At 43.4% G+C, this 27,423-nt stretch overlaps 1 protein-coding gene across 8 annotated transcripts in view; it reads right to left on the reverse strand.

Moving 5' to 3' along the window:
- Nucleotides 1–2,209: 2,209 nt before the first annotated feature.
- The window catches only part of creb1b (cAMP responsive element binding protein 1b), a 94,171-nt gene continuing 68,957 nt past the window's right edge, over nt 2,210–27,423 (reverse strand). For 7 of the 8 annotated variants that reach the window (XM_068036090.1, XM_068036094.1, XM_068036095.1 and 4 more), the window contains 5 exons: nt 25,842–25,942; nt 21,764–21,903; nt 15,231–15,413; nt 7,853–8,009; nt 2,210–5,097 (listed from right to left, as the gene is read on the reverse strand). In XM_068036090.1, the coding sequence (XP_067892191.1) occupies nt 4,953–5,097; nt 7,853–8,009; nt 15,231–15,413; nt 21,764–21,903; nt 25,842–25,942 (726 nt within the window). In that variant the 3' untranslated portion in view covers nt 2,210–4,952. The other variant, XM_068036097.1, reaches the window with a different exon arrangement.

The following is a 27,423-nucleotide window of genomic DNA, read 5'->3' on the forward strand; positions in this document are numbered from 1 at the left end:
ACAGCACTGTTACAAAAAAAAAAGGGAAGTTCTCTTGGCCAGTATTTATCCCTCAACCAACGTCACCAAAAAAAACGGATTAGGCGTGCATTTGCCTCCACTGTTCCTTGTGTAGCCTTTCAGTGCTCAAACTGGCTCCAGTTCTTAAACACAGCGACTTTATTCCAAAAATAACTTGTTGGCTGTGAAGGACTTTGCAACACCCTGAGGATGTGAAAGGTGCTGTGTACATGCAAATTTGTTCTAAGGGTGGGGTGGGGACAGATTCTCAGCGTTAACTTGCTCTCCCAGGGGGCCAGTGTAATATACCAGTATATTTCTGATTAGATCAATTGCTTTACATTATTGTGAGGGCAAGGGTAAAAACACTGACCTTTCACACCTATATAGCCAATGCGTTTGCCAGCCCCTGTGATGGGCTGATGTCATACCAAGTCCATTAATTAGCTAACCCAGGGAAGGCAGGTTGAAAGAAGTACATGTAAACCAGATGCAACCCAAGAATTTGTAGGGGGAAAAAAAGATACAATTAACATGAAAGGGAGCAGGAAAAATGCGCACAAGTCCGAACTCGATGTTGCTGAGAGCTCCTGCAATTTAACAGGTTGGGGAGAATGGAACTTCAATCCATGTTGCACTATGAACATCTTTACCGTTGCTCGTTTCTGGCCCATTTTTAAAATGTGTTTCTGCAGTAATAATGTGCACAAAATTCTACTGGTAGCATTGGTGGTGAAGGGAGTATGTAAAATGTGTGGCTCTGGCTCTTCCAACTTTCTTTTCTGAAGGGCGGCTCAGGGGTCTGGCACAAAACAGTTGCAATTTAAAATGGATTCCATTGACTGTAAAAGTGAGTTGGACAGGTACTCAAGGTACAGGTTTATGGACAAAAAGCAGGGATGGGGGACTCAGCATGACTCTTCTTTCAAAGAGTCAGCACAGGCATGACGGGCTGAATGGTCTCCTTCTATGCTCTAAGCTTTTATGGTTCTATGAAAAAGATGATAATCCTTTTTTTTTTATAGATAAAAGTGTGGACCAATACCTGGAACAAACATCAAAAATTTGACGTCTCCCTTGTAAATCTTGAAAAGATCCTGTGCATTTATACCATGTAGGTGGTGAGAGAATTGATTTGCCGTCTGTCCTTCTCACAGTACATCCCTCATCTTAACATCTTTCTTTATGTACAAAGCTCTCAGAAGCAGCTTCAGTCAAAAGTCTGGTTTTAAACTTAGACCATATTTTTAAACAAAGAATAATCTCTTTTTTTAAATGGGGGAAGTAAAGAAAATAAAACAAAATTCTTTTTTGGGGAAGTCTTCCTTTAAAAGTAACTAGGAGGAAACTGTAAAGCTTTCTGGGCATTGGAATCGAGAATCAGATTATGAGTAGACCTGAAAGAAAGCCTCCAGCTGAGTTTAAACCAACTGAGTTAAATTCCACAAGAGACGGGCAGTCTCGATTGGACCTCCTGGGCAGAACAGCTGTTGTGAAGTCAGAAGCAGTAGAAATATTTTTAAAAGGTCAACCACTTTGACCATCAAAGGAGACATTTTTTTTGCTTTTCAACAGCACTTTCTTTGCAAATGGGTTTTCATAGAATCATACAGCAGAGAGGCAGCTATTCAGCCCACTGTGTCTATGCTGGCTCTTTGAAAGAGCTGTACAATTAGTACCACTCCCCTGCTCTTTCATTGTAGCCTTGCAAAATTTTCCCCTTCAAGTATACAACCAATTCATTTTTGAAAACTGTTTCCACATCTTCAGGAGTGCACTCCAGATGATGATAACTCGCAGTGTTAAAACAAAGGCACTGTCGAAGGTGCTGTCTTTCAGATGGGATGTCAAATTGAGGGCCCATCTGCCCTCTCGGGTGGATATTAAACATCCTGTGCATTATTTTGAAGAACAGCAGGGGATATTTGCACAGTGTACTGATCAACATTTATTGATCCCTCAAGCTCAGTGCCACATGAAATTTTAGAGCGGAATTAAGCTGCAATTTCAAAGCACCTTGAGGAGACCTCTCACCTTAGTATGTGCAGCAGTCTTCTGAATCATACTGCCACTTTTAGTACTGATGTGCAACCCAAAACCTTTCAGCTTCTATGCACAAGTGACAGCATAACTACAACCCAAAATATCTAACAAGCAATAACAAATAACACCCCCACTACCCACCCGCTCACCCCCCCCCCCCCCCCAAATCAACCACAAGTTTAAACAGTTCATGTCATCCCCACATTGAGGGAAGTTTCTAATTTGTGCAGTTGTAGAACTAAATACTTTTTTTTGGAAAGTAGCAAGCCACCTCTAAAGGTGAGCTGTAGTAGGATATTGATCTGCCCCATGACCGGGGGCAACTGCTTTAATGAAGGACACTGCATATATTGCCCCCACTTACAGGCGTTATTAAAGAAACCGTAAAGCCTCTGAACCAGGATATAGAGGAGTCAGTAAACATTTTGCAGATCTGAATCTGGGTCTGACCTCACTGGGCTGCCAACAGCACAGAGAATTATCGCAGTTAAACTCAGCCTGGCGTACACACATATTGAGAATACAAGTGAAGATTCTGCTACACCAAACCGTTGTTATGTACTACACAGAAGTGGACAGGGGAAAATGAGGAGGTCATTCAGCTCCTCCAGCTTCGGCAGGGTTGCCATCGTGAAATGCCCAAGCCCAGATGTTTTGCAAGAAAAGTAGGTCACAGAGCAATTGTTCTTGCTTGGCTCATTGGTAACACGCTCACCTCTGAATCTTAAGGTCATGGGTTCAAGTTCCACTCTGAGGTACATAATCTAGGCTGACATCCCAGTGCCATACTGAAGGAGTACTTTGTTGCTGGAGATGCCATTTCTCAGGTGAGACATTAATCTGAGGCCTGTCTGCCATCTCAGGTGGATGTAAATGGTTCCATGCCACCATTACAAGAGCAGCAGGGGATTTCTGCCTGCTGTCCTAGCTAATATTTATCTCCTCAACCAACTTCAATAAAATAGATTATCTGTTGATCACATTGCTGTTTGTGTGACCTTGTTTTGCAAAAATTGGCTGTCACGCCTCTTACATTACAACAATGACTACACTTCAAGAAAGTATTTCATTGGCTGTAAAGCACTTTGTGATGTCCTGAGCTTGTGATGGGCGCTATATAAATTCAAGTTCTTTCTTTCACTCTCTCTTTGCCCTGCCAGTTTTCTGTTCTGTTTTGCCTTAACAGATGAAGTCTTCTACACTTGAGTTCCTTGATGTCTTAAATGTCAAAAAGTGCTTGGGCTGTAATAAACTCACAATGTAACAACATTCTAGCTACCTAAAAATTGACTTCTCAGTGCTACGTTTATGTTAAATTAGACCCTTGGTCAAGCCTTCTCTTCAATGAATAGTGACACTGCTTAACAGGCACAATCCAAACACCACAACTTGTAGTGACATGTTAAATGATCACTTGGGCTGGCTGTTATTCCCGCTCCACATATTGTCCCTTTGTATGCATTGGTGCACAGAGTTCTTGCATGCAACACCCTGCATAGCATGTCTTGTCTCCTTGTGCCAAAACACCATTAAAAAGCTTTGAAAAAAAGTAGGTTTTTTTTTTGTTTCGTTAAAATTTGCACTGGGCTAGTTTATTTTGCAGGGTCAGGGACAAGGTGCTGAACCTCAGATTGATGGAACAGCAGTGCTCTCTCTACTGACAGCAGTAAAGGGGTTGTGTCACAAACCCTTAGCCTTTCCTAGCTTTCATTTTCCTTGCAGAGTCACACTTCTTTTAGAAATATATATACAGTATAAAAATGTAAAGTGTTATTAATACAGTGCAAAAGCATCAAACAAGGTGACCAGTTTCACAACAATTATTCTTCCTCCACCCTCCCCACCCCCGAAAAAAAACAGCGCTTTACACCCACTTCACACTGGGTGCTGTTTTACAACATTAATTGGTTTTATAGTTCGACCCCTCACATACTTTTTTGTTGAATGATAAATACAAAACTAACATTCCTTCCAGCCTCACCACCTTTTGGATATGGGTTCAGTTAGCTCAGCTTGACTGACAGAACAGTCTGGCTGGATCACAACACCATTTAGAAAGAGAGGAAAAAAATATATATACATAATGCAAACAAACATGATTTCTAAAATTTAAGCTCAGACTAAAAAAAAAAGTGATTAACTGAATGGCCAGTAAGCAAAGCACTTAAGGCGTTCGATATCCACGGCTCTCTGGATAAAAGGTATCTCCAGCCCAAACATGGGCTGACCCCTCTGACCCACTTGCCAACATTATGTGGCATGGGTTGCTGGGTTGCAATCTGGCGTATCGTACAAATGGCTTGGTGAAATGAGGATAGCATAGCCATCTGTGTTGCCCCCACTACTGTATGCCTTTAATAGCACTGGCCCGAAGGTGCCACAAAGGCAAGTCCATGGCTGCTAATACGACCTTCTATTCCATCCGACGTGACGACTGTGACAACAAGGAGAAGAAAGCAGAATGATGGAGGGTGGTGTGGTTGGGGGCGGGGCGGGGGGGAGGAAGGGCGGGGGGGGGGGGGGGGCGCAGAAAGACACTGCAAAAAACTAAAATGTTTGCTTGTGATTTTTCCCGGTCACACTAGACAAGAATTTTTTTGTACCGATCCGATAAGTTAGTTTGTATATAAAAATGTTCATGTGGAAAAAAAACAATTGCCCAAACCAGGTTCCAGGCTGTCTTGAGTTTGGAACGAGAAAGATTTGACCAGGTTGGATCCCGCAGTCCAATGCATGATCCCCTGGCGCATGGGCGTGCAGCTGCCGGAACTGCATCCATGCAGTTTTTTGATTTTTTTTTTTTCCGTGTAGGAGAGAAATCATTAGAAAAGGTAGCAGAGTCGCCCAGCTCATGCCGATAGTCTTTTGGGGCAAGTCTGTTAATCATTCGCAGGAATGACAGCGGCGTACTAGTCAGATTTATGGCAGTATAGGTCCTTGAGTGCCTTGAGCTCTTCAATGAGCGTCTTGTTTTGATTTTCCAGCACAGCAACCCGGTTCTCCAAACACTTCACATACTCTTTCTTCTTACGACGACACTCCCGTGCTGCTTCCCTGAAAAGGGGAAAAGGAAATTGGAATAAGCAGACTATGTCACTGCCCGCACCAGTATCGTGTTGTCTTAAATTTTCTTTCCTTCACACCCTCACCTTAAAGCAGGGACTCAAGCTGGCACACTCCTCCAACCCTACAGCCCTCAAGATTTCTGTGCTCCTCCAATTCTGGCCTCTTGCTTCACCCCACCATTGGTGGCCGTGCCTTCAGCCGTCCAGGCCATAAGCTCTGGAATTCCCTCCCTAAAGCTCTGTATCTCTCTCTCTCCTCTTTTAAGTAACTCCTTAAAGCCTTACTAAATGCTTTTGAAAATTCAAATACACTACATCCACTGATTCCCTCTTATCCACCCTACTAACGACATGCTCAAAAAACTCAGATTTCCCTTTCATAAATCTGTGTTGACTCTGCCCCATCATATTATGATTTTCTAAGTGCTCTGTTTTCACTTTCCTAATAGATTCTAGCATTTTCCCTACTATTGATGTAAGGTTAACTGGCTTATAGTTCCCAGTTTCCGCTCTGCCTCCTTTCTCTTCTTCAAAGTCATGCTATGGGATCTTTTGCACCCACCTAAGAGGGTGGACACAGCCTCAGTATAATGTCTCATGTGAAAGCCTGCATTTCCGATAGTGCATTTCTGCCTCATTACTTCCCTGAAGCGTCAGACTAGATTATGTCTTCAAGTCTCTAGATTGGTTATGAACCCTGGATTGGTTCTGACACAAGAGGCTAAGGCCGACACAATGGTAACAATTACTTCAAAGCAATGCCAAGTAAGGTAGCCTGTGGTCTATATAATCCACTTCCAACCTACTGTGAACACATTTAAAATAAAACACTGTCCAATTCTCCACTTTCTCCCTTACTCACTTGAAGCTGCTGACACTCACTGGGATATATTTCCTAAGTTGCCATTCATCAAAGCGTGGTCATAGAGGAGATCTAGCAGGATGGATAGAAAATTGGCTGACAAGGAACAAAATGTCAGGCTGAAGGAATTCTGCTTGGATTGGAGAATAGTCAGAAGTGGTGGATCCCAGGGCTTAGTGCGAGCCAAATAGTGTCCTTACAACATGTATTAATGACACAAAACTAGGGGGTTTGGCAAACAGTGAGGCTGATGGAGGACACAAGCAGGAATGGGCAGGTGGGTGGCAAATGCAATTTAATACGGAGAAGTGTCAATGCATGTTGGAGGAAGAACATGGAATGGAGAATAAGCAATGGAAAGATGTTGAAAATTGTGGAGTGACAGTCAGACCTTTGTGTTCAAATATATAGTCCCTTGAAAGTGTGCAAATAATTAGATGGAACCCATAAAACGGCAAACAGCATTTTGGGTTTTACAAATAGGGGCGCAGAGTACAAGCGTAAAGAGGTTATGATCAATTCAAGGCAATGGTTAGCCCACAGCCAAAGTACTCTGTGCAATTTTGGTCATCCTATTATCTAAAGGGCATCAGGATGGCAAAGTATCTTTGAGATTCTGCTACTATTTCCACTGTAGTACAGAAAACCAAGATGAACTTCTATGGTCCTGTGTGTAAGTAAGTACTGACTATGGCAGACATCACAGTCAAGTCGAGCTTGTTCTCATCGGTTGTTCACACTCTGCAGTTGTCAGGAAGATGCATCGTTTAGTGACGGGGCCTGGGAGCTCTAGCTGATTTATCGCTTATCTCTTGCAGGTTTGTTAAGGCCAATTGTAGCAACTTTTGCCTCAGTCAAGATCAGTTTAGTGAGCATGGATCCAGAATGGGAAGCTGGTACTTGCACCAGATGGCACTTTTAGCCACCGACCCCATGAGAACAGCCTGTCATGAATTGCCTCTAACCTACTTGGATGATCTTTCCATGAGGATATAGCCATCGGTTTCCAGGATTGGAGGAAAGGAAAAGTATCTTTTTTTATATTCTTTCATTGGTTGTGGGCATCGCTGGCGAGGCCAGCAATTTTTGCCCATCCCTAATTGCCCTTGACAAATGGGTGGCTTGCTAGGCCATTTCAGATGGCAGTTAGGAGTCAACCACATTGCTGTGGGATAAAAACAAGAAATGCTGGAAATACTCAGCAAGTCTGGCAGCATCTGTGGAGAAAGAAGCAGAGTTAACATTTCAGGTCAGTGACCCTTCATCAGAACTGGCTATTAGAAATGTAATCAGTTTTAAGCAAGTAAAACGGGGGTGGGGCAAGAGCCAACAAAAGAGGTGTTGATAGGACAAGGTCACAGAGAATAACTGACCAGAAGGTCATGGAGCAAAGGCAAACGGTATGTTAATAGTGTAGTGAAAGCCACTGTGGGACTGAGTCTGATCCACATGTAGGCCAGTCCAGGTAAGGATGGTATATTTCCTTCCCTAAAGGACATTAGTGAATAAGCTGGGTTTTTACGACAGTTGATGATAGTTTCCTGGCATCATTACTGAGATTAGCTTTCAATTCCAGATTTTAATTCATTAATTAATTAACTGAAGTGAAATTCCACCAGTTGCCAAGGTGGGATTTGAACCAGGGTCCCCATTATCCTGGGCCTCTTGATTACTAGTTCAGTGACATTCCCATTATGTCACCATCTAACCTTTAAAGATGGCACCTTCAACAATGCAGCACTCCCTCAGTACTGCACTAAGGAGTGTCAGCAGAGAGATTTGCGCTCAAGTCTCTGGAATGATACTTGAACACACAACCTTCTGACTCAGAGGTGAGTGCTATGTCACTGAGCCATTGCTGAAAAGGTGTTACAGATGTTACCTGTTTTTCATTAGGCGGATTTCTCGTTTGCGAGTGGTTTCTTCAGCATTCTGGGGTTGGTTCTGCAGGACTGGCGATGATGCCATCACCATTCCCTGGCTGGCAGTGGAGTTGGGAGTGGTACGGATCTGATAGGTCTGGACATCTCCAGCAGCACCTGAGTAAAAAAATCACAGTAAGACATACATCAGGACAAAAGAGACATACAAGTAAATGTAAACTCTGTCAATGTCCTAATAGAGTCATAAACTCATAGAGTTATACAGCACAAAAAGAGGGCCTTCGGCCCATCGTGTCCTTGCCAGCCATCAAGTACCTATCTATTCTAATCCCATTTTCCAGCACTTGGGCCGTAGCCTTGTATGCTATGGCGTTTCAAGTACTCATCTAAATACTTCTTAAATGTTGTGAGGGTTCCTGCCTCTGCCACCCCATCAGGCAGTGTGCATCAGATTCCAATCACCCTTTGGGTGGAATTTTTTTTCCTCAAATCCCCTCTATCCTCCTGCCCCTTACCATAAATCTATGCCCCTGGTTATTGACACCTCCGCTAACGGAAAAAGCTCCTTCCTATCTATCCTAACTATGCCCCTCATAATTTTGTATACCTCAATCAGGTCCCCCCTTAGCCTTCTCTGCTCCAAGGAAAACAGCCCTAGCCTATCCAGTCTCTCTTCATAGCTGAGATGCTCCAGCCCAGACAACATCCTGGTGAATCTCCTCTGCAACCTCTCTAGTGCAATCACATCCTTCCTATAGTGTGGTGACCAGAACTGCACACAGTACTCCAACCATGGCCTAACTAGCTTTTTATACAGCTCAATGCTCTTATATTCTATGCCTCGGCTAATAAAGGCAAGTATCCCATGTGCCTTCCTAACCACCTTATCTACCTGTGCTGCTGCCTTCAGTGATCTATGGACAAGTACACCAAGGTCCCTCTGACCCTCTGTACTTCCTAGGGTCCTACCATCCATTGTATATTCCCTTGCCCTGTTAATCCTCCCGAAATGCATTACCCCACGCTTCTCGGGATTGAATTCCATTTGCCACTGCTCTGCCCATCTTATCAGCCCCTCTATATCGTCCCGTAATCTAAGGCTTTCCTCCTCACTACTTATGACACCACCAATTTTCGTGTCATCTGTGTACTTACTGATCGTACCTCCTATAGTCACATCTAAATCATTAATGTACACTAGAAACAGCAAGGGTCCCAGCACCGATCCCTGCGGTACACAACTGGTCACTGGCTTCCAATCACAAAAACAACCCTTGACCATCACCCTCTGCCTCCTGCCACTAAGCCAATTTTGGATCCAATTTGCCAAATTGCCCTGGATCTCATGGGCTCTTACCTTCTTAACCAATCTCCCATGCGGGACCTTATCAAAAGCCTTACTGAAGTCCATGTAGACTACATCAACTGCTTTACCCTCATCTATGCATCTAGTCATCTCCTCGAAAAATTCAATCAAGTTTGTTAGACACTATCTCCCCCTGACGAAATCATTCTGACTATCCCTGATTAATCCCTGCCTCTGCAAGTGGAGATTAATCCTGTCTGTCAGAATGTTTTCCAATAGTTTCCCAACCACTGATGTTAGACTCACCAGCCTGTAATTACCTGGTTTATCCCTGCTACCCTTCTTGAATAACGGTACCACATTCGCTGTCCTCCAGTCCTCCGGTACCTCTCCTGTGGCCAGAGAGGATTTGAAAATTTGTGTCAGAGCCCCTGCTATCTCCTCCCTTCCCTCACATAGCAGCCTGGAATACATCTCATCTGGGCCTGGGAATTTATCCACTTTTAAGCCCACCAAAACCTCCTCCCTTTCAATGCTAATTTGTTTGAGTATATCACAATCTCCCTCCCTGATCTCTACACCTACATCGTCCTTCTTCATAGTGAACACAGATGAAAAGTAATCATTTAAAATCTCACCTACGTCCTCCGGCTCCACACACAGATTGCCACTTTGGTCCCTACTCTTTCCCGTCATATACTTATAAAACACCTTGGGAGTTTCCTTTATCTTGCCTGCCAGTGTTTTTTCGTGCCCTCTCTTTGCTCTTCTAATTACTTTTTTTTTTAAGTACCCCATTTCACTTTCTATACTCCTCCATGGCCTTCGCTGTTTTCAGCCCTCTGAATGTGCCATAAGCCTCCTTTTTTTCCTTATCCAATCCTCTATATCCCTTGACCTCCAGGGTTCCTTGGACTTGTTGGTCCTACCCTTCACCTTTATGGGAACATGCTGGCCCTGAACTCTCACTGTTTCCTTTTTGAATGACTCCCACTGGTCTGATGTTGACTTTCCTACAAGTAGCTGCACCCAGTCCACTTTGGCCAGATCCTGTTTTATCATATTGAAATCGGCCTTCCCCCAATTCAGTACCTTTATTTCCAGTCCATCTTTGTCCTTTTCCATAACTACCTTAAATCTTAGAGTTATGGTCACTATCCCCGAAATACTACCCCACTGACACTTATACCACTTGTCCGGTCTCATTCCCTAGGATTAGGTCCAGTAACGCCCCTTCTCTTGAGGGACTTTCTAAGTGCTGGCTCAAAAAGCTCTCCTGTATGCACTTTAAGAATTCCGCCCCCTTTAAGCCTTTTGCATAAGAATATCCCAGTTAATATTGGGCAAGTTGAAATTCCTTACTATTATTACCCTATTATTTTTACACCTCTCTGAGACTTGCCTACATATCTGCTCCTCTATCTCTCCCTGACTATTTGGAGGCCTGTAGTACACTCCTAGCCAAGTGATTGCCCCCTTTTTGTTTTTAAGTTCTACCCATTGGCCTCATTTGAGGAACCTTCTAAGATATCATCCCTTCTTACTGCAGTAACTGACTCCTTGATCAATAGTGCAATGCTACCTCCTCTTTTATAACCCCTGCCCCGTCACGCCTGCAGATCCTATATCCTGGAATATTGAGCTGCCAATCCTGCCCTTCCCTCAACCATGTCTCTGTGATAGCAATAATATCATATTCCCATGTGTTAATCAACACCCTCAATTCATCTGCCTTACTTGCAAGACTCCCTGTGTTAAAATAGATGCAATCCAGCCTTGCATTCGTACTATAGAGAACTGGCCAGCACATCCCTGACCACTTTAATTAAGGAACTACCTTTACCACATCAGAATTCTGCAGACATTAACTTCTAACATACAAAATATAATTTAACAAGGATGCTTTCAGTCCCAACTTTCTCAAGTTTAAGTAACCAGAAAAGAGTAATCTTGCACACAAATACTCTTCTTTGGCCTCCTTATCTCGAGAGACAATGGATACGCGCCTGGAGGTGGTCAGTGGTTTGTGAAGCAGCGCCTGGAGTGGCTATAAAGGCCAATTCTAGAGTGACAGGCTCTTCCACAGGTGCTGCAGAGAAATTTGTTTGTCGGGACTGTTGCACAGTTGGCTCTCCCCTTGCGCCTCTGTCTTTTTTCCTGCCAACTACAAAGTCTCTTCGACTCGCCACATTTTAGCCCCGTCTTTATGGCTGCCCGCCAGCTCTGGCGAACGCTGGCAACTGACTCCCACGACTTGTGATCAATGTCACAGGATTTCATGTCGCGTTTGCAGACGTCTTTAAAGCGGAGACATGGACGGCCGGTGGGTCTGATACCAGTGGCGAGCTCGCTGCACAATGTGTCTTTGGGGATCCTGCCATCTTCCATGCGGCTCACATGGCCAAGCCATCTCAAGCACCGCTGACTCAGTAGTGTGTACAAGCTGTACACAAATACTATTATATAGCTTTCCAACAACATTTACATATACCATGCACACAGTGCAGATTCTGCGTAGATTTTTTGTTTTGAACATTGTCACAATTTTAAATATTGAAGAGATTTTAAGCAGATAAGCTGCAAATGGGTATGGTAGAGTGAAGGGATGTGAGTTTTTCACCTTTATTTCCTTGGATAGTGATAGTCTGATCTTAGTTAAAATAAAAGCAAAATACTGCGGATGCTGGAAATCTGAAACAAAAACAAGAAATGCTGGAATCACTCAGCAGGTCTGGCAGCATCTGTGGAAAGAGAAGCAGAGTTAACGTTTCGGGTCAGTGACCCTTCTTCGGAAGAAGGGTCACTGACCCGAAACGTTAACTCTGCTTCTCTTTCCACAGATGCTGCCAGACCTGCTGAGTGATTCCAGCATTTCCTGATCTTAGTTAACTTCAGTTCACAGTGGAGTCTGTAACAGACATGCTCGGGTGGTGTAAATATGTGTTATGCTTAAGTCAGGAGTTATAATCTTGTTCTGAGCCCCAGAATCTCCTATTACCTGAGTGATATGCTCTCTCACATATGGCACCTAATATTAATCCAATTAAACGCCACTGTTTTCAGGTCAAGGCCCCACTAATCCACTTTTATGTTGCCAATCATACAGGCTGGATAAATTCCCTTCTTAACTCTCCTCATCTTTGTTGTGCTGAGTTAACTGATCTCAGCCATGCCCTGAATGTCCCTGGAGTAGCAGGTAAAAGAAAACAGCGATCATCAGCTCTGCTGGAGACTGCATGTTACCCACCCACTCCAAGATAATCTCTTCCATGAGATCCAACACCAGCTTTCTCAATCCCTTCCCTACACAAGTGCTAACCTCTCAGTAATTCCTCACACCACCTCCCCATGCTTGCCGACACAATAGATTTACTGAAGCACCACTCTGCTCCCTTAAAAAACCACCATCATTCCAATCCTTCCTCAAAAAGCCTACTCTCAACCCATCATCTAATCTCCCTTTCTTCTCCAAGGTCCTTCCTTGAATGTTTGTCCTTGAATATGTCTTTGTCTACCAACTACATATCCGCCTCCCCCAGAATCCCTTCAGTCAGCTCTTCAGGAAAAAAAAGTCAGAAAAGTTGAGGACCATCGCAACCATGCCTTCATGATTCATGGTTACTTCCAATTTGTATTTAATCGATCCATTCAGAAGAGGGATGCAAATGAGGAGTTGAAAATATCAAAATGCTGGGATCGCTGATGACAAGCCGCCATTGGCTGACTCCACCATGCTTTATTCAAAAACGCACTAGCGACATCTAATGGTGACATCTTGTAACATACTAACCCGCTGTCACATTTTCAACATTTAGCTAGTCCATCATAAAGGTAGCAGCCTGTCAGCAAAGCTCTTAACCTAGCAGGGATTTTTATTTAGATAGATCTTGAACTGCTGCAGATAGTGGGGAGGGAGAAAAATAAACAGGCTGAGGGGAGCCCATGTCCCCGGTACTCCAAACTGACAGCATCTGGGAACATTTTCAAGCAATGACCACTTAGTCTCACCAGCAAGTACCAGAGTGCCAAGTAACTCATGATGCTTATCATCAATTTACAATATCTGATCCAAAGAATACATCGCAAAATGCTTAAATGGGTTGCTCTGATCTGGAATGCACTACCATCTCAATCATCAGTAAAGTGATGGAAGGTGTCATCAACAGTACCATCAAGCGGCACTTGCTTAGCAATAACCTGCTCAGTGACGCTCAGTTTGGGTTCTGCCAGGGCCACACAGCTCCTGACCTCATTACAGCCTTGGTTCAAACATGGACAAAAGAGCTGAACTCAAGAGGTGAGGTGAGAGTGACTGCCCTTGACATCAAGGCGGCATTTGACCAAGTATAGCATCAAGGAGCCCTCGCAAAACTGAGGTCAATGGGAATCAGGGGGAAAACCCCTCCGCTGGCTGGAGTCATACCTAGCGCAAAGTAAGATGGTTGTGGTTGTTGCAGGTCAATCATCTGAGCCCCAGGACATCACTGTAGGAGTTCCTCAGGGTAGTGTCCAAGGCCCAACCATCTTCAGCTGCTTCATCAATGACCTTCCTTCAATCATAAGGTCTGAAGTAGGGATGTTCGCTGATGATTGCACAATGTTCAGCACCATTTGTGACTCCTCAGATACTGAAGCAGTCCGTGTAGAAATGCAGCAAGACCTGGACAATATCCAGGCTTGGGCTGATAAGTGGCAAGTAACATTTGCACCACACAAGTGCCAGGCAATGACCATCTCCAACGAGAGAGAATCTAACCATCTCCCCATGACATTCAACGGCATTACCATTGCTGAATCCCCCACTGTCAATATCCTAGGGGCTACCATTGACCAGAAACTGAACTGGAGTAGCCATATAAATACCCTGGCTACAACAGCAGGTCAGAGGCTAGGAATCCTGCGGCGAGTAACTCACCTCCTGACTCCCCAAAGCCTGTCCACCATCTACAAGGCACAAGTCAGGAGCGTGATGGAATACTCTCCACTTGCCTGGATGGGTGCAGCTCCAACAACACTCAAGAAGCTTGACACCATCCAGGACAAAGCAGCCCGCTTAATTGGCACACCATCGACAAACATTCACTCCCTCCACCGACGCACAGTGGCAGCAGTGTGTACCATCTACAAGATGCACTGCAGTAATGCACCAAGGCTCCTTAGACGGCACCTTCCAAACCCTCGACCTCTACCAATTAGAAGGACAAGGGCAGCAAATGCATGGCAACACCACCACCTGCAAGTTCCCCTCCAAGTCACACACCATCCTGACTTGGAACTATATCGCCGTTCCTTCACTGTCGCTGGGTCAAAATCCTGGAACTCCCTTCCTAACAGCACTGTGGGTATACCTACCCCAAATGGACTGCAGTGGTTCAAGAAGGCAGCTCACCACCACCTTCTCAAGTGCAATTAGGGATGGGCAACAAATGCTGGCCTGGCCAGTGACGCCCACATCCCATGAATGAAAAAACTACCTGAAAAGCTTGTGGAAGTAGACTGAATAGCAATTTTCAAAAGGGAACTGGATATATATTTCAAGGGGAAAAAATTTGCAGTGCTCTGGGGAAATTTCAAAGAGCTGGCACAGACACAAGGGGTTCAATGCCCTCCTTCTGTGTTGTATGATTATAAATCCACTCTACAGTATTTAACTCCCCTCCTGTCTTTGTCAAAATGGCTCAAGATTTAGCAAATACAAAATAGGATGCATAACAGAGATAAAAATCAGCAATTACACAAGAAAATCAACATTTGAATCAACTTTTGTAAAATTCTACATTGATAGATTGTGTCACACAAGACTTGCAATATCTCATACATCAAGTTCCTGCTCTCAGCTGGGCACCATTATACTATGGTACACTCTGGCATTATCAGACAGGGTACACACCATTTGAGCAGGGCAGCATGTGGTGTGAGTGACCTTATTATAATCTGACTTTTTGGACTTGTTAGTTCCACAGCAAAATTAACCTACCATAGCGAAGGATGCCACAGTGCATGAGAGAATTGTAAAGTTAGGAAGGACACTAGTTTTTTTTTAAAGAAATGTTCCTGACAAAAAGACTCACCTTGTACGACCACTTGGCTTCCCGGCACAAAGATCTGCTGTCCATCCGGACTCTGGGCGTACTGTACAATGGCTGCTCCACCCTGGGCTGTTGCTGCGTTACTCATTGTTAGCGTCTGGAGTCCTTGCACCCCATCCGTGCCATTGTTGGCCAGCTGGATTGCGCCTCCCTGTGTAATAGCAACTGGCAACAGCAAAGAATAAGGTCAGTGGAAACTTGCAATCAAAACAGGGACTTAAATTCAGAAAGACTCAGTGAATCCTCTTTATTGCATTGGAGACTGTTAAAAATAGTTTTTATTTGGGATGGGTGGGAAGAGAAATTTCATTCTTCGCTAATATTAGTCGGTCTGCACTTGAAAACAGGCAATGCTGCTATAAATATAAAATCTGAATAGTTCTACAATTTTTTTTATCAATAACAATTTCAGTCTGTAACAACAACAACTTATATTTATATAGTGCCTTTAACATAGTAAAATGTACCACGGTGCTTCATAGGAGCATTAACAGACACAATCTGACACCGAGCCACGTAAGAAGATATTAGGAGAGATAACCAAAAGCTTTATCAAAGAGGTCGGTTTCAAGGAGCAGCTTAAAGGAGGAGAAAGATGTCACAAAGTAGAAAGGTTTAGGAAGGGAATTCCAGAGCTTAGGGTCTGGGCCGCTTAATGGTTGGCCACCAATGGTGAAACAGTAAAAATTGGGGATGCACAAGAGGCCAGAATTGGAACATCATTTTCTGGTAATATTCTGGGTAGTTAACACAAAAACTGACCAGCAGCTGCTACTAATTTCAATTATAGCCTGCATAAATCTTTGCATCTTGGCTCTCTAGGTAGGCAGGTTTCATTTATTTTTGAGGACTGAATCTATCAGGGAGGGATACAAACAAACAGGCTGAGGGGAGACCTCATCTTCCTTTCTCAATCACGCCCTGCTCCTGGTGCTTCAAACTTAAAGCACCTGTGAAGTGTTCTGAGCACTGGACTGCTCCCCTCTCAGCAGGAGCTGACAGAGCACATTATTCATCATTGTTTTATGTGAATTTCCTTCCTGGGCACATTGTGGGAAATCAGAGTGTGGCTGAAGTAGACTGACTAAAGAGAAGTGGATTGGTTTGAACTGAGCATTGACAATGGCACCGTCCAGGCATTTGTGTCAATCTTTTTAAGAGCATTTAAAAAGATGAATGAATGTTGACCACCTATTGTGGAGGGACTAGATGGGATCATTCCCCTTCAAGCAGAAAAGGTTCAGTGGAGATTTAATAGAGGTGTTCAAAATTATGAAGGGTTTTGATAAAGTAAAGAGGAAGGTCAGTAACCAGAGTACATAGATTTAAGATAATTGGCAAAATAACCAGGAGGGAGATGAGGTTTTTTTTTTATTCAGCGAGTTATGATGATCTGGAACGTACTGCCTGAAAGGGCAGTGGAAGCAGATTCAACAGTAACTTTCATGAGGGAAATGGAAACATTTGCAAGGCTATGGGGAAGAGCAGGAGAATGGACTAATTGGATAGATCTTTCAAAGAGTTGGCACAGGCATGATGGGCTGAATGGCCGCTCTATGTGCTGTTTTATTGCATTCCATAACATTCATATTGCAGTGGCAATGAAAAGACACAACAAATGTTGAATTGCGACAGTATTTTCAAATTATCCACCCTTGTCAATGCAACACAATTACAAGACGAACATACTTGGCCTCCTCTACTCAGACCTAATTTAGCTACTGGCTAAACTGACACTTCTATCTTTATTTCCAAAGTTATTGTTGATTCTAATATTTGAGATGAGGGTGAGAAACAGTAGCTGTGAAAATCTCACCAAGTTCCCGCCTACACAGCTGCGTTCAAAAAGATAAACCGAACGTGGTATTGTAAATACCTTTGCATTATTGTTCAAAAGATTACATCTGAAGCAGAAACCACACTGGGGTGGTGCAAATAGGATTTTTTAAATTACTAAGGCAAAGATTAAGACCTGCAAAAGTTTAGAAAGCAACACTCAATTGGAACTAGAGTCTATTTATATGCTGCAATATCAGGTTTCTCAGAAATACCCCTTCACATACAAAGGCAGTTGTTACACACGAACATACGAAAAATGACAGACAGGAAAAGACCCACTAGTCCATTAAGTCATGATGCCTGGTTCATCACACAGGCATTCCCTGCATTTAGATGGGCAAATGTGGCAGACATTTTGCACACAGCAGGGTCCTACAAACAGCACCAAAATGAAGTCAGATCTTTTCTGGTGGCCGTTGTTGACATAAGGATGCTGGCCAGCAAACCGGGGGAACTCCCTGCTCTTCTTCGAGTAGTGGGCGGCACAGTGGCGCAGTGGTTAGCACCGCAGCCTCACAGCTCCAGGGACCCGGGTTCGATTCCGGGTACTGCCTGTGTGGAGTTTGCAAGTTCTCCCTGTGTCTGCGTGGGTTTTCTCCGGGTGCTCCGGTTTCCTCCCACAAGCCAAAAGACTTGCAGGTTGATAGGTAAATTGGCCATTATAAATTGTCACTAGTATAGGTAGGTGGTAGGGAAATATAGGGACAGGTGGGGATGTTTGGTAGGAATATGGGATTAGTGTAGGATTAGAATAAATGGGTGGTTGATGTTCGGCACAGACTCGGTGGGCCGAAGGGCCTGTTTCAGTGCTGTATCTCTAATCTCTAATCTAATTTGACAACCACCTGAAACTACCAGACAGGGTCTCAGGTGAATAACTCATCCAAAAGATAATACCTCAGACATACAGTACTGCTTCAGTACTGTAATCAAATGCCAGACTAAATCCTGTGCTCAAGTCCTAGAATCATCTCAACCAACTATGTGCCCAGACATTAGTTGCCTAAACTTTAAACATTTCCAAAGGAAACTGAACTAGAGGTGGAATCATTCCTTTTAGTCTTTTTTTTTTACTGTGTCCATTGTCCGCACCTTTGAACAACTCAAGAGCACATACTCAACTTGCTCAAGTTGAGATGACGACTATTTCTCCTGGTAAATACTGTGGATAAACCTGGAGGAATGAGCTATGATCAGGTGAATGTCCTTTTCTCACGTTCTCGATCATGCTGATTGAGGGACTGTAGTTCCTGTTTAAACTTGCTGCAACAACATCAGTTTCAATACTAAAATAGGACGAGATTGACACAGGAACTGCCAGAGATCTAAATAAGTGATTAAAAAGAATTCTTCAAGCCTAGAAGAAACAGACATAGAAATTAAATGGAGGACAAACTCCTTAGAAGAGTGACACCACCAATGGGACAAAAACAGAAAATGTTGGAAATACTCAGCAGGTCTGATAGTGTCTCTGGAGAAACAGAGTTAATGTTTCAAGTCAATGACCTTCATCAGATGTGTTCTGATGAAAGCTCATTGACCTGAAATGTTAATTCTGTTTCTCTCCCCACAGATACTGCCAGACCTAGAGTATTTCCAATATTTTCTGTTTTTATTTCAGATTTCCAGTATCCATAGTATTTTCCTTTTGACACCACCACTGGGTTTGGTTCTCATCTAATGTGTAATTGTTACTCTAAACGCAGATAATGAAAGTGATGAACATGTGACCCACAGGTGTTATTCCTGAGCAGTGCTCAAAAAATGCACAAAAAGATTGAAGTAACAGTGCTATGCTGTGTGAATGCATATTGAGATCAAATGCCTAGCAATTCTGTCTGTTACTCATTGTTTCATTTACTAATCGGCAATGCAATTAGCCACTTCTGTATGCCCAATTAGTCATGTGTAGCTATTAGATAATACACTGGACAACAAGGATATATTGCAACTCTGTAGAGATTTTCTACGCATATTCTCTAGTCCTCTCATCGCCTTCCATTTCAAATACCTATCCAACTGAGTCCATTCCCTTCATCATTTCTAAAACCTCAATCATATTCTAAAGGAAAAGAATTGAAAGGCAAGAGAGATTATGTTAAATTTGTAAGAAGCTTGGTTGGACCACACTTAGAGCACTGTACACAGTTCTGGTCTCCATAACTATCAGTAAACACTGAACGGGCTGGGACTCTTTGAAACGGAGAGGGCTGATCTGATAGAGTGTTTTCAGATTACGAAGGGATTTGATAGGGTAAACAAATGTTTTCATTTGTGGGGATTCTAAAACTACAGGTAGTAAATATGACAGACACTATAAATCTAATAATTAATTCAAGAAACACTTCTTTACCCAAGAGTGGTTAGAATACAGAACTTATTACACATGGAGTAGTTAAGACAAATAGCGTAGATGCATTTAAGCGGAGCCTAGATAGGTACGAGTGAGAAGATATTCAGACAGGGTTAGATAAAGTAGAGTTGGAAGCCACTCATTTGGAGCATAAACGCCGGAACAGACCAGTTAGGCTGAATGGCCTGTTCCTGTGTTTTAATCTCTGTATAAAAAGCCTTAAAGACAACCTTGCATTTATATAGTGCCTTTCACAACCTCAGGATGTGTAGGAGGGCATGCCAGGAGCAGCACCAGGCATACCTAAAAATGAGGTGTCAGCCTGGAGAAGTTACAACACAGGACTGCTTGCATGCCAAACAGCGGAAGCAGCATGCGATATACAGAGCTAAGCGATCCCACAACCAAACAGATCACATCTAAGCTCTGCAGTCCTGCCACATCCAGTCGTGAATGGTGGAGGACAATTAAACAACTGACAGGAGGAGGCGGCTCCACAAATATCCCCATCCTCAATGATGGGGGAGACCAGCACATCAGTGCAAAGATGAGGCTGAAGCATTTGCGTCCATCTTCAGCTAGAAGTGCCGAGTGGGTGATCCATCCTCGGCCCCCTCCTGAGGTCCCCAGCAGCACAGATGCCAGTCTTCAGCAAATCAGATTCACTCAACGTGATATCAAGAAATGACTGAAGGCACTGAATACTGCAAAGGCCCAGAACCAGCCGCGCCCCTAGCCAAGTTCTTCCAGTACAGCTACAACACTGACATCTACCAAGCAATGTGGAAAATTGCCCAAGTATGACCTGTGCACAAAAAGCCGGACAAATCCAACCCAACCACTTACCGCCCTATCAGTCCACTCCCGATCATCAGCTAAGTGACGGAAGGGGTCATCGATAGTGCCATCACGCGGCACTCGCTCAGCAATAAACTGCCCAGTGACACTCAGTTTGAGTTTCACTAGGGGCACTCAGCTCCTGACCTCATTACAGCCTTTGTCCAAACATGGACAAAAGAGCTGAACTCCAGAGGTGAGAGTGACTGCTATTGAAATCAAGGCAGCAATTGATCGAGTGTGGCATCAAGGAGCCCTAGCAAAAATGGAGTCAATGGGAATCGGGGGGGGGGGAAATCTCTCTGCTGGTTTGAGTCTTCCCTCGCACAAAGGAAGATGGTTGTGGTTGTTTGAGGTCAATCATCTCAGTCCCAGGACATCACAGCAGGAGTTCCTTCAGCTGCTTCATCAATGACCTTACCTCCAACATAAAGTCAGAAGTGGGGATGTCCGCGGATGATTGCACCATTTGCAACTCCTCAGATACTGAAGCAGCCCATGTCCATATGCAGCAAGACCTGGATAACATACAGGCTTGGGCTGATAAGTGGCAAGTAACATTCGTGCCACACAAGTACCAAGCAATAACCATCTCCAACAAAGAATCTAACCATCTCTCCTTGACGTTCAATGGCATTACCATCGCTGAATCCCCCACTATCAACATCCTAGGGATCACCATCCACCAGAAACTGAACTGGACCAGCCACATAAATGCTGTGGCTACAGGAGCAGGTCAGAGACTGGGAATTCTGTGGCGAGTAACTCACCTCCTGACTCCCTAATGCCTGTCTACCATCTACAAGTCACGAGTGTGATGGAATACTCTCCACTTTCCAACAACATTCAAGCTCGACACCATCCAGGACAAAGCAGCCCGCTTGATTGGCACTGCATCCACCATCTTCAACATTCACTCCCTTCACCACCGACTATACCATATACAAGATGCAGGAACTCACCAAGGCTCCTTCGACAGCACCTTCCAAACCTGCGACCTCTACCACCTAGAAGGGCAAGAGCAGCAGATGCATGGGAACACCACCACCTGCAAGTTCCCTTCCAAGCCACACACCATCCTGCCTTGAAACTATATCACTATACAAGTCCTGGAACTTCCTTCTTAACAGCACTGTGGGTGTACCTACACCCCAAAGACTGCAGCGGTTCAGGAAGGCAGCTCACCACCACCTTCTCAAGATTAATTAGGGATGGGCAATAAATGTTCGCCCAACCAGAGACATCCTCATCCCACTAACGAATAAAAAAGGAAAAAAGTCCTAAATTGCTTTATAGCCAATGAAGTACTTTTTAAATTAAGTTATTTTTGCAATGTAGGAAATATCATACAAACAATGTTACCCAGCAATTCGCACACTTCTCCCTATATACCTGCCTTATATAAAGTTCCCCAGCCCTGATAATGGGTTAATTGCAGTGAAATGGTAGTATTTCGTTCAGGCCAGGATATGAGACGTGTACATACTGTACTGTCCGCTGCTGGTCTGATAGATGGGGGTTGGCATCGTCATTGTAGTAACTGTTGAGACAGACTCTTCTTCTGATTTCTCCTCATCGATTCTTGGCACACCAGGGGTGTCAGAAGAGAGCTCATTCAGGATTTTCCTTAAAAGGGAATGCAACAAGACAATTTGATTAGGAAAACACAAGGAAATCTCTCAGTAAACGGACTCAAGCTAAGATACAAATTCAGTAAAGTATCTCCTGCTGAACTCAGCAAACATTAAACTTGAACAGAAGACAATATTTCAGAACAAAAAAACATCTGCTGGACTAAACTGTTCTGATGAAAGGTCACAGATCTGAAACGTTAACTCTGCTTCTCTCTCCACAGATGCTGCCAGACCTGCTGAGTATTTCCAGCACTTTCTGTTTTAATTTCAGATTTCCAGCACCCACAATGTTTTCTTTTCATTTTAATGTACTCTAGGAATATTGTTTGGTTGCAGTAAACTGCTCTAAAGTCATTTCTTTTCGAGCTGAGTAATACCAGATTTCAGTTCATTCATCACCCCTGTGCCCGCTGACCTACATTGGCTCCTGGTCCTGTAACACCTCAAGTTTAGTGCCCTTATCCTAGTTTTCAAATCCCTCCATGGTCACGCCCCTCCCCATCTCTGTAACCTCCTCCAGTATGACAACACTACGAGATCGCAGTGTCCTTCCAATTCTGGCCTCTTGCACGTCCCTGATTTTCACTGTCCCACCTTTGGTGACTGCGTCTTCTACTGGAATTCCCTCCCTAAATTTCTCCCCTCCTTTAAAATGCTCCTTGAAACTAACCAAACTTTTGGTGAAAAAAAACAGAAAATGCTGGAAATACTCAGCATCTGTGGAAACAAAACCGGAGTTAATATTTCAGGTCAATGACCTTTGTTCAGGCAGGCTTTTGGTCACCTGTCCTAAAATCTCCTTAAGTGGCTCAGTTGTCAAATGTTGTCTGATAATGCTCCTATGAAGTGCCTTGGGATGTTAGAGGTGCAGTCTAAATACAAGTTATTGTTGTTGAGTACACTATGAATCAGTCAATCAGAAGACTGGAATGAGACGACACCAATTTCCAATCACAGCCAGAGGACCACAAAGCGGTGATTGGCAGAATTAATTTAAAAGGAAAAACAAACAAGTGTTTTCGCGCACCTCTTAGCTGTTGCTTATGGAGGAGGACAGAAAGATATTTCAGAGTTGGCTACCTGCTTAATCTCCCTGGCAAAGATTAGTACTTGATACAACAGAGGGGAAGATTTTTGTTAAAATTTTTTTTTTGAATATTTAGGCATATATCTGAACAAAAAAGTATAGACATGTGTTCCGTTAAAGGTGATTCCTCAACCTACTTTAATCTTTCATAGATCAACATTATTTGAAGGCATTTATTTTATAACTAAAGGTGTAATCTGTGGCCAGCAGTCCTCTCTCAAACATCAGCAAGAATTAGCTGGTTATTCATTTCATTTGTTGTTGGTGGGATCTTGCTGTGAAAATTGGCTTCCACTTTTACTTGCATAATAATAGTGACTCCATTCCATTGGTTGTGGAGGGCTTTAAGTTGTCCTGAGGATGTGACAATTCTATATAAATGCAACTTCATTCGTTACAGATGATTAATGATTTAGCTTACTAAGTGGCATTTTATATTACTCTAGTGCACTGCAGCCACAGAAAATGATTTGCAACTTTCCAACAATGGTAAGTCATTAGATGACGAACAATAATATATTCTGAGACCTTTTGCTGCACTGTGAACAGTAGATTATGTGAACTACAGACAAAGCTCTTCTCCATATAGCCTGGTTAGTAATTAAAACTGAACATCACATTTCCAAGCTGAATTAGCAATCAATGGAATGAACAGATGCATCTGACTGGCTGGGAGCCAGGTCTAACAAGAGTAATATTCAATTAAAGCAGAGCTAAGGGGAAAGAGGGAGTACTTTTTGTTTCCAATTAGCCCTTTCAATAACCTATCTCAGTAACCTGCTCCAGCTCTACAACCCTCCAATTCTGGCCTCTTTCACATCCCCAGTTTCCACTGACACACCATTGGCGGCCAGCCTTCACCTGCTGAGGCCCTTAGCTCTGAAATTCTCTCCCTAAGCCTCTTCACCTCTAAGGATTACTTCTTTGATCAAACTGTGCTAATGTCTCCTTATGTGGCTCAGTGTCAAATTTTGCCTGATTATACTTCTGTGAAGTGCTGCTGGACGTTTCACTCCATTAAAGGGGTTATATAAATGCAAGCTCATGTCATAGTTGAATCTAATACCATCATTCGTAATTTCTTTGACTCATTTTTCACTATTCACATTGATATGGCGATCCTCAAACAGGCTCTTTTCTCCACATCTAAACCATTCCAATGACATCAGCTGCAGCAGGCGGCTCCAATGCAAACAGTGGAAGCAATGACTATAAAGTAGGTCAAAAGCCACACTGGAACCAGTCAACTTGTAAACCACGCCACAGAGTGTAAGACAACTCTAGCACAGATCTCAAGGCTTGTTTGGAGCCAAACTGCTTTCCTCCAAAGCTATTTGTTATTAAAAACAGTCTGAGATATTCTGTAATTGACTCTAGCCTCTTCAGTCAGGAAATTCTATGTGAAGGTCTATATATTGGGGCGGCGCAGTGGTTAGCACCGCAGCCTCACAGCTCCAGCGACCCGGGTTCAATTCTGGGTACTGTCTGTGTGAAGTTTGCAAGTTCTCCCTGTGTCTGTGTGGGTTTCCTCCGGGTGCTCCGGTTTCCTCCCACAAGCCAAAAGACTTGCAGGTTGATAGGTAAATTGGCCATTATAAATTGCCCCTAGTATAGGTAGGTGGTAGGGAAATATAGGGACAGGTGGGGATGTGGTAGGAATATGGGATTAGTGTAGGATTAGTATATATGGGTGGTTGATGGTCGGCACAGACTCGGTGGGCCGAAGGGCCTGTTTCAGTGCTGTATCTCTAAACTAAACTAAAAAACATATTGGCAAACAAGTTCATTAAAAAAAAATCAAAGCAAATTCAGGTCAGAATATAAAGAGGAGAGCTTGAACAAAAAATATGTCCTCAAGATGCTCTGTCCTCATTAATCTTCAGACAGAGAGCATGTTGAGGACAATTAATTGCTAAAGCCCCTGATTTTTATTTGCTACCAATATAACTCACATGGATAAATAAATTTTACTGCTGGCTGCTGTTTAACTTGATGCGAACATCACAAAGTCTGCTGCAACTCCTGTGGCACGGCCATCAGACTCCCTCCAATACCTGAATAAAGCGACCATTTTTCACTTTTGAACCCAGACAATGAGTGCTAGTTTGTTAGTGGAAAGTACAAAAGAGGATATCACAGCCAAGCCCAACCCCATTACCTGATACCCAAACATAAACGGAGATCGCTGGACAGAAAATCAGGAACTATGTAATTCACTAGTTCGGGGCCCCATGAGATAATTTGCTCCGCATCAACTGGTGTCTTAGCTGAGATCAGACTGGGAATGGAACCCAGAATCTTTCTTGTCTGTATGGTTTAGTGCATCAGGCATGTCTTTGTCCACCAGGCCAATAACTTGTACAACCTTTCCACTAGCACTTTGATTTTTTTCAAAATGGGAAGCTATAAAATGAATGGTGCTCATTTTACTGGCTATTTGGGCTTAGAGCAGCTCCCTCTTTTTCGCTATTTGTTCTTGGAATGTGGGTGTCACTGGCATTTATTGCCCATCCTAATTGCCACTGAGAAGGTGGTGGTGAGCCGCCTTCTTGAACCACTGCAGTTCGTGTGGTGTAAATACACCCACAGTGTTGTTAGGGAAGGAACTGCAGAACTTTGACCCAGCGACGATGAAAAAGCAGGGATACTTTTCCAAGTCAGGATAGTGTGTGACTTGGAAGGAACTTGCAGGTGCTGGTGGTCCCATGTGCCTGCTACCATGATTTTCTATGTAGGAACCTGCTGCAGAGCTAGACAACGTATTGGATTAAAACTCCTCAAGAGTCAGCAGATCAATCTGGAACGAACTCAGTCACAGAAAGAACTGATAAATTCTCTGTTACCTGTATGAAGGCCGTCTTGATAGAATTTCTCTACGTTTCTGTGAGTCAGTCATGCTATCCACAGACTCCTGGGAGTCCTCACTTTCTGGTATAGTAGAAATCTGAAATAAAGAAAAGCTTCACTTTTCTGCCCACCTTGTTGTTTACTTCCAGTTTACAATTTAGCCATAACGTAAACACTCTGGCGATAATAGATTATTAACTGAAACGGTAGTTTTCAGAACAAGGTCAGACTACAAGCATAAGAGGTCTTAAAACTAAGAGTTTAGCCAATAACAATTTTCTAACCAATCCTGCTGTACAAAGGAAAAAGAAAAAGTATGGCTTAAATTTAAATGCACATTTCACAACCTCAGAATATCCCAAAGCGCTTTACAGCCAGAAGTACTTTTGAAGAAGTTGTAAAGTAGGAAACACAGCAGACGATTTTCACTCAGCAAGGTCCCTCAAACAGCAAAGCAATAATGACAAGATAATCTGTTTCCATTCACGATATTGGGTGAGGGATAAATACTGGCCAGGACATGGGGGGAAAACTCACCTGGCCTCTCTAAAATAGTGCCATAGGATTGTCTATCTCCACCTCAGCGGGCGGACAGAACCTCAGTTTAACATCTCATTCAAAATTCGGTGCTTCTGACAGTGCAGCACTTCCTCAGTATTGCACTGGAGTGTCGGGTGAGTTAAAGGTCATGTCTTTGGAGCAGGACTTGAACCCACACCTCTGACTCACAGGCAAGAATGCTACAAAAGTGAACACCAGGAAGGCCTCCTGATTGATGTACACAGTTATTCTAATAGAAAACTGGTTTTGGATCAACTCCCTACTTTCATCTCTCCCTCAAGTCTTGCAAATCTGAATACATAGTATAATCATCAAAAGATACAGCTCTGATCAGAGCTTGTTCTTGCAGATCCTCACCTCAACTGGCCCAATAGGAGATGTGTCTAAACACAGTTAAGAACTTCCCAACAGGCAAGGAAAATACTTCACACCTTGTAGAATCTGCTTGAGGATGCTATGAGAACATATTATTTAGAGAGCCTGGGAAATTCATTTTTATATGGAATCTCTAGTGTGCCAACTGTGACAAGTTCTACTTAAGACATCCATTCTCCAGCTGCATCTAAGTAGCAGTTAAAGCAGAAGATACGATCTGCAGTAAACTGCTACAATCTATACCAGAATCAAGCAACAATTTAATGCATGTTACAACATTAAAATTGCTACTAAGATTGCATAATTCAATCTCTGCCTAAATCAATAAGTTAACCATTAGACATTATTATACACTAGCAGCCCTCTCTCCCCCCACCACCTTCTTGTACCCTGATACTAGTTGCCTGATCTGAAACGTCTAGAGCTGTTGCCTGTGCTTGCTGACCTACATGGGTTCCCAGTCCAGCAACACCTCAATTTCAAAATTCTCATCCTTGATTTCATATCCCTCCATTTTCTCACTACTCCCTATCTTTGTAACCTCCTCCAGTCCTACATCCCTCTGAGATCTTTGCGCTCCTGCAATTCTAGCCTTTTGTGGATCCCTGATTTTCATTGTCCCCACCGTTCACGGCCTTGGCG

The sequence above is a fragment of the Heterodontus francisci genome, chromosome 7 (assembly GCF_036365525.1).
Source record: "Heterodontus francisci isolate sHetFra1 chromosome 7, sHetFra1.hap1, whole genome shotgun sequence".
In the NCBI taxonomy this organism is placed as follows: Eukaryota; Metazoa; Chordata; class Chondrichthyes; order Heterodontiformes; family Heterodontidae; genus Heterodontus; species Heterodontus francisci.